Genomic DNA, 8,141 nt, shown 5'->3' with positions numbered 1-8,141 from the left:
ATCTTGCAGTAAGTCCATTTTGGTGGGGAAGTTTCTGTTATTTACTAGTAAAATAATTCACAGGTTGGAGGCAAAGCTCTAGAGAGTGAAAAGATTCAGTTTCACTTTTACTTCTTCAAGGATCAGCTACAGGTAGTCTTAGTGCCGAGGACTTAACAGTTATTTGCAGTAGAGAGAAACACAACTGAGAGAGAGGAACGAAGGCTGCACCTTGTGAGTCATCAAAGTGCTTTATTTCGTAAAGCCTGGCTCATGACCGGAGTGTGTGGTTAGCACTAGGAGATACAAGGCAGACTTCCTCACTCTGTCCAAATGGTTTATCGACAGAAAGGAACGACAGAGACTGTTACAGACAAAAATAAAGCATTTTGTAAACTTCTAAAAGCATACAGACCGGCCACAAAGGAAAGAGTCGCTCAGATGATGTACGTGCGCCTTATCTTTACTTCAGGGTCTCACTTTTGTAGTCCTGGGTCAAAGAAACCACAGTGTCACTTAGAACACCGAAGTGGACTCGATGCCAGACTGAATGGTGGGGGGGGGTCCCCAAATCACAGTCTCAACTAATTTGAATGCATACAATACAGATTTGGACACCAGGTCACAGCGGCGAGAACATCACCTACCGCGGCTCCCAAACCCGGGTGAAGCCAGTGACCAGTCGCGGGATGGTGTCGCTGCCGGCTTCCAGAGGCCCTGACGTGCTTCCCCCTCGTGTTTTCCGAAGCAAACCCACGCCCGTGGGCACCGTCGCAGTCTTGCTAAGCCCTGAAGTAAAGCTCCTGGAAGAGGCGGTATGGCAGGGGTGTTTTGCGGAGTCGTAAGTAATCACTGAGAGGGGTATTTTTTTTTCCCTTTTCTGAAACTGCCCACAAACGTCGTCTCACGTTTGAAACAAAGACTCTCAAAGGCACAGCTTTAGCACAGTGTGAAGTTGACGACCTGCTCTGAGCAAGTCTAACATTCTAGCTTGACTCCTGTCAGCAAATGCCGGAAAGTGGGTAAATACATGATCGGTGCTGGAAGTTTATAAACTGATTAAAACACAATCCGCACAGTTTAGGGCAATGAACTTACATAACCAGATCTGGGTTAAACATTTCAAAAAAAATCATCAGGTTGATAAATGTACACCTGGAGGAAACAAAACAATCCTTTTCCTTTTATTGTATAAGACTGCCTACCATGTGCTTTGAAGAAAACATTCACCCAAACACATGACTGCAGGATACATTTCAAAATAGGACAAACATTATTTCACCTATGCTGTAAAATGACTTTACATGTAAACTTCAAAAATCACATGCTGTACATTAAATTTTTAGATTCAAAAATATCCCTGTTTTCCTAATAATGTAAACAGTAAAATTGAGGGTTTCAGTTAAAGGGATAATTCATAACAAAATACCCCTGTTTAACCAATGGTGAAACATAAACAACTTAGAATTCAGATTTGCCATCGTTAACAGGAGAATTCAGAGTTCTAATGCTTTGCTCACCTTCCCACAGTAGGAGATGTAGATACCATTGCCCAAAACTATGCACTTTTCAGGTAAGCTTTATTTTGATTTTGTAGCATTAATTCCTATATTGCAACATAAGAGTGTAACAGTGAGGAAGCTCCAGGCAAGAAAAGAGAAGTACGCAGTTTTCCTGGACATACTTACTGAGGTGAAAACGTACAGACAAGAGTCATTAGGGGCATCAGCTTCTTGCTGGAGGAGGGGCCTTTGTCCCCGGACACCGGGAGTCCCGACATGGGGAGGCAGAACCCTGAGCCAGGGTTCCCCCATCCAGCGCCAGGGGCTTGGGGGACAACTATTAAGGAGTGTCAGCGTGCGTGGTAGAAATGTAACATTCGCAGTAAGTTTTTCCTTTTAATCACCATCATTATTATCATCATTATTATTATCTTCATTATTATTATGAATACTGTCACATCTTTCAACTCCAAAAAATAAACTGATCCACAGTTTATCGTGTGATGCCAACATGGTTGGTCTGACATGCATTTCCTTCGCCCCCTCCCCCCACATGTGCTCATCCATCCATCCATCCACAGCTGGAATCAGAGGGTGGTTGCCCAAATGCACTCTGACTGAAGCTGACCGGTTTCCATTAATTAATTAATTAATTAATTAATTTTTAAGATACACGCATACACGCGCGCACAAACACACACACGCACGCACACACACGTGTCAGAAATAGCTAGAACGATGCTGGGAAATATCAGGTAGCTGTTAAAGCGAGTAGCCTCCAAATCAGTCATCTTGGCCTGAAGATGTAAACGAGGAGGTGTGCTTCACTGAGTTTGGTTTCCATTTCTCCTACACCGAAGCCACCTCGGTCCTTCCCGTGCTCATGTCCGTCCAAGGCCATGTGGGAGGTTACGTCAAGATGTGGCCAATAAAGTCCAAAAAGCGCTTTGAATACTGTTCTGGGTTCACGGTTGAGATCTCTGCACCCGCCTAGGCAGTTGTAAAGGAGAAGAATATCGATATAATTACTACTTAGTCTCCACAGCAATTTCCAATTGCAGCTAAATACAAAGCTAATAATCTTCCAATCTCTGCCTCTGTTCTTAAAACATAAAATATATTGGCTGTTGTGTCTCAATAATCAGGGTTCTTGGGAATCTGTGTGAAAGTGAGGTGAAGAGTCAGTAACGGATGCTGTTATCACACTGGGACTGCGGCAACTTAAAAAAAAAAAAAGGAACTAGCCACGTTTGGGATGTTCCTGTCACACAGTGGCCTCTGCGTGGCCTCCGTTCACAAGGCACACGAACAATATTGCTGTTTTTCAGGAGAGCAGACTGGAGATCCCTGGAGAGTACCACCAACTGCAACGTTTGGCCAAAGGGAAACTCCGGTGACCAGGACATAGGATGGGGTTTCTTCTCCAGGACCCAGGAAAGTGGCAGAGCGCTCAAAAGAGAGGTGACAGCCGCAGCAGCAGGGTCTGTGTCGGCTGGCCCCACAGCCAGGTGAGACATCAGGCTGCTGACTGCACCTCCCCCCAGGGCGCCGGGCGGGCTTCCCTCAGCGCCGGGCACAGGGGTACCATTGTTCCCCTTCACAGAGCTGCTCGGAGCAAGGCAGGGGGGGCTCTGCGGAGGCTCAGCGGGGGATTTCCCAGGACGGGAGGCAGTGCTGGCGACCAGACTCAAGGTATGTAGTTACCGGCCAGCTTCCTGAGCTGCAGAGGGCAGGGCCAGTTTTACGAAGTCACCACGTGCTATTTTTAGACTCCCATACTCACTGGGAAACCTGTAATTTCCCAGCCTGGCCCGGGCCACTGGGATCTCCACGGAGGAGCCCAGGCCTTAAAGGCAGAGAAGAGTTCCCAGCAGCAGCTCGACACAACATTCCTTTGCTAAGAGTAACGTCTTGCTCCTGCAAACTGTACACACAGTCTTAGGCCACGTGGCGTATGGCGGAGCTGAGCTGCTGTCTTGCAGTGGAAACTAAAATGGAGCCATGCTTGCTCCGGTCGATTTCCAGTTCCACATGGTGTGCGGTACTGTGGCCCGTGCGAGGAGGGGTGGGCGCAGACACAGAGCCTCTCCCCAGGACGCAGCCTGCTCGCACAACCCCATCAGCAAGGTGTTAGGACTCCTTTATTACTTGGGGCCCTTAAGCTCCAGAGTGTTTTCTCAGGGTTACACAACTGGGAAAGCTAAAATAGGGATGATGGGGATTCTGACCCGGTTCCGTCTCTGCAGTATCCCCGTGGTTCTCAATCAGGGGTGAGCATCAGAACTGCTACAGAGCCTTCTCGCGACCTCCCCCAACCCCTTGAGCTGGACTCAGAATCAGGGAAGGGAGATGGTGCCTTGGGCACGTGCGTATTTCATAAACGCAGCTTTGAAGGTGGCGATGCTAGCCGCTGGGTGAGAGCTCCTGGGTGCCTTCCTTTCTGGCCAGTACGGGATTTTGGACACTTGCGGTGGGCTGGGGGAGCTCTTGTCCCTGCTTTGCACACAGTAGGAATACCATAAATAGTTGCTGATCATGTAACGGAAGTGTTTCTTGGGCAAACAGAATATGGCTTTACGCTGGTTCCCTTGCTGGGAGGACAGGCTGTTTGATTTTAAAATACAGAAAAAGAGCCTTTACTCGAGGTTATGTTCTGGCGTATCTCGGCTGGGTGCACTCGCTACTGGGGGGCGCCTCTCCTTCCGTGCGAACAAGCCGAGGCCCAAGTTCCTCTCTTGGGATGGGGCCTCTGGCTTTTTTAGCACCGCCTGGAAAGCCAGAACGAATGTCTACAACAGGAGCACGATGGGTATGCAGCACTTGCGAAGTTCGACCAGGCAGGTGGGATTTGCCGGTAGGGCAGGGCGATGGGACTAGCATAGAGCCAGGGGCTGGGCGAGGTTCTGGGGAGCAATCCCGTGTCTCCCACTTTCTAGTGCTGTGACCCTGACAGGATACGGCTTAGGCTTTCTTCCTCAGTTTCTTCAGCTGATAAGCAGGGCTACACTGTACCCGTCACAGGCTTGTCGCGGGGAATTCAGCAGGTCAGCATATGCGCAAATAGGGATAATTCAGAGCAAGCACAATAAAGGTGAAGAATTCATGGTATGAAACTTGGGTCTTGCACCCAAAAGATTTCCGTAATAGAAAAAATACAGTTCACTGTACCAAAAGAAAGCTAAGACTGCATGTTCGGGAAGCGTGTGAAGCACAGAAGAGTGCTTCCGTTCTGAACAGGTCAGTTTTGAGGACTCATGTGAAAACACTTAGCTGTCTTCACTTTTATCTTTGAAGCGTTTTCCCAGCAAAAGCGAATCTGTTCAGGATTCTAGAGATGCATGTGTCTGTGACTGTCTCCAGCGTGTACAAAGAAGACGAGCCGCTGAGTTTCAGTGACTTGCCCAAAGCGTAGGGAGAGCTGGCGTGAGCTGTTGGCATTTGCTGCCTCTAAGCCTCGCGCTCCGACCACGACCGCCCACCGAACTAGAACCACGGAGGGGCTCTGGGCAGCTTGGTGGCAAGGAGACAACCAGAGCCGGGCCCCGCACCACAGACCGCAGCAGGACCCCAGGAGCAGAGAAGGAAACAAAGCGGAGATACTTACGCCATGCTTAACAGTTTTTGCGGCGTGGGCAGCTTTCTTTTTTGCATCATAATGAGTCAAAATGTCAATAATTGCCATAAAGTACACCTCTTTCCTGGGCGAGTCTGTAAAGGGACGAGAGCAATGATTGTGGGACCGATGACACGGCCTGGAAGCGCACCGCTGGAGGGGGAGGGATTCGGGCGCGGACCAGAGGGGTCTGACGACAAAGGCCACGTACTCGGCCATTCAACACATTCTTAAAAAAACACCTTATTTTTTACTCCTGTGTTTTGTGGGGTGGAGAGAGAGGCAAAGTGGGGCGGGGGGTTGGGGGAGACAGGCTTCCAGTTACAGCATGAATCAGGGGCGTGAGGAAAAAGGCACAGCATCAGGAATGCAGGCGGTGAGACGGAAAGGGTGTTGCGTGGCGACAGACGGGAGCCACACCCGCGGCGAGCACCGCATCCCAGATAAACCCGTCCAATCCCCGTGTCGTACACCTGAGACTAACGTAACGTGCTGTGTCAGCTCGCCTCAAATATTAAAAAAAATTAATAAAATAGTAATTTGGAAAAAAAAAGTCTATGTAACTCCTGCACATCCCTGCTAAATAGCTTAACTCTGTCCCCAATTCTCTCTCAATTTAAAAAGTAAAAAAAAGTATAACCCCAGAATATTGCCAGTGGAGGTCCAAGGGGAAGATTGTTCTCATTTTTTTGTTAATCTGCCTTTTCCTTACTCGTTAGGTATTGCCTTGGTGTAAAGAAACATGCTATTTTTAAAATACAACAAGTAGAGGTAATTTTGCTCCTTAATCCCTCTCTACCACTGCGGTTTGATCGCCCTTCGCAGGTATTGCCTTCTTTACCCAGAGCCCGGCGTCGAGCAAGTCTGTCAGCACCGTTTTCCCAACAGCATCTGCTCACTTTGTGTCTCTCTCACATTCTGGTAATCCTAGCAATATTTTAAACTTTTTCATTATTATATTTTGATGGTGATCTGTGATCAGTGATTACAACTCACTGAAAGCTCACATGATGGTTAGTATAATTTAGCAATACAGTATTTTTAAAATAAGATATGTATGTTGTGTTTTTAAGACATAATGCGATTGCACACTTACTAGACTCTAGTACGGTGTAGACATAACTTTCGTATGCACTGTGAAACCAACAGATTCACTCGACTTGCTTCATTGTGGCGGTCTAGAACCCGCATGGCTTTGAGGCGTGCCTGTTCATAATTCTCATTGAGTCTAGCATCAGAACTGGATAAAGGCATATATCCTCTTTAAGATCAGTCTTCTACATATTTCCACAAATATGCTGTTTTCATTATAAACAATAAGAAAAGTACATTTGACTATATCTGATTTTCTGTGCTGAAGAAAATTTTGGTGAGCACAATAAAAAACAAACTCACTTGGCTGATATGCCCCATGAGATTTTTTTTTTAACGATGATGAACCATCATTTTTATTACTCAAAAAATAAGAGGCCTGCATTTATCATCTCTCTAAATTATTTTGGTTTTCTTATGTGTAAGTAGCTAAGGTAGAAGGTAATCTTCCTTCAAACACCCAGTCATAGAGATTTTGAGGATTATGATTACGCTCATTCTAGAGAAGAGAGCCACAGACCCTTTAATGGGAGTGGGGCGGGGGGAGGGGCTGACTCAGCAGAGGACAGCCGCGACAGCAAATCAGACATTGTCATCCCGCACCCTGGGCCGGCTTGGGCGCTCCTGAAAAGGAATGGGCTGGTAGTGATGAGACCCCCGCCCTCACAGGGATCCGAGCAAGGTTCGGAGGGGACCCCGTATGTACCCAGCGCTGGAGAGATTCCTGACGCTTTAGAGCCACAGAGTTCGCTAAGGAAAAAACATTCACAACCCTTTCTTCTACATGTTACCTACATTTACATCGGCGTGTGCACACGGGTGTTGCATATATAAAATAGTTTGTGGCTTCACTCTAGTCCCTCAACATCAAAAAATCGAAGGACCTTATCACATTAGGTTTCAAAGCCAGAGATTACACTTCATCTTAACGTGCTCTCGTCCCTGAATCAATCACCGGGGCTCTGGAGACTACGTCCTGGAGGCAGCATACTTCTAACTGGGATTACGATTACCGGTAGGAAACAATGCAGAAATCAAACGGTTTCACGGATAAAAAGAGTGGATAATAACTCCGCTTACTTTCATGGCACTTAATTCCATAAACATCAATGTTTGGATCAAACTCCCCTGGAGCCAAGGGCGGCGAGCTGTTCAGCGTGTTTCCAGGACTGTCCGGAGGGGTCCCGACAGGGTGGGTGCCATCGCTCTCCCCCTCCTCTTCCCCGTCATTCTCGTCACACTCCACCTCTTCCTGTTCGGCTCTCTCCACATCATGGATTCCCACCAGGAGGCTGTAGTCCATGAGCTTTAACTGGGCAAGAAACTGAGGGTGGGAGGCAACAGGGTCAGTCACGCCTTAGACAAAACCCCAGATTTGAAGAAAACGAGCTCTGCAAAATGCCTGTGGGGGAACGCTGTGAGGGAAGGGGCAGCAAAAGCGAGGCGAGGGCTCCCCAAGAGGCGGCCAGCCAGGAGCCTCCTTTATGATGCTCTCGCAGTCGGGCAGCTTCTCTGGCCAGAAATGTAGCCCCACGCTTGGGGCTGGCTCGGCGCTAGTAGTACTTTCCCTGCAACGCCGAGCCGGATGCTGGAGGCATGCATTTATCACATGGAGGCTGGATTACACCAAAGAGCAGAGAGCAGGACTGGCAAGAAGGAGGGAAGAGAGCTGTTCTCCCGACAATTAAGACTGGCTGATGGGAAAAACCAGGGACCTCCCAAGTAGCTTCCAGCAGAGTCTCTTGTGAAAGCACTTTGAAATTCAGCACACTGGGCTGAGAGGGGATTATTATGCTGTCCATCACAAATAAGTAAAAGCCCCAATGTCCCAATCAGCCAGCAAATGCCTGCGTCAGTGCTCTGGTGAACAACACGGTCCTTCTGTCCTGCTCAGGTTTCCTTATGATGGAAGCGGGGGACCGCAGAACCCGAAGGTGGTTCACTTCCCAAGCAGC

At 48.2% G+C, this 8,141-nt stretch overlaps 1 protein-coding gene across 1 annotated transcript in view; it reads right to left on the bottom strand.

Moving 5' to 3' along the window:
* Positions 1-211: 211 nt before the first annotated feature.
* Positions 212-8,141, bottom strand: part of PIP4K2A (phosphatidylinositol-5-phosphate 4-kinase type 2 alpha) — a 173,961-nt gene continuing 166,031 nt past the window's right edge. Inside the window, exons 8-10 of the mRNA XM_045787164.2 lie at positions 7,267-7,510; positions 5,086-5,189; positions 212-2,471 (exon numbers count right to left, since the gene is read on the bottom strand). Coding sequence (XP_045643120.2) covers positions 2,391-2,471; positions 5,086-5,189; positions 7,267-7,510 — 429 coding nt within the window. The 3' untranslated portion in view covers positions 212-2,390. The remainder of the gene's footprint in view (positions 2,472-5,085; positions 5,190-7,266; positions 7,511-8,141) is intronic.

The sequence above is a fragment of the Ursus americanus genome, chromosome 31 (assembly GCF_024610735.1).
Source record: "Ursus americanus isolate L20-20 chromosome 31, mUrsAme1.1.p, whole genome shotgun sequence".
NCBI classification, from domain to species: domain Eukaryota; kingdom Metazoa; phylum Chordata; class Mammalia; order Carnivora; family Ursidae; genus Ursus; species Ursus americanus.
This window is presented reverse-complemented; position numbering and strand designations above follow the sequence as displayed.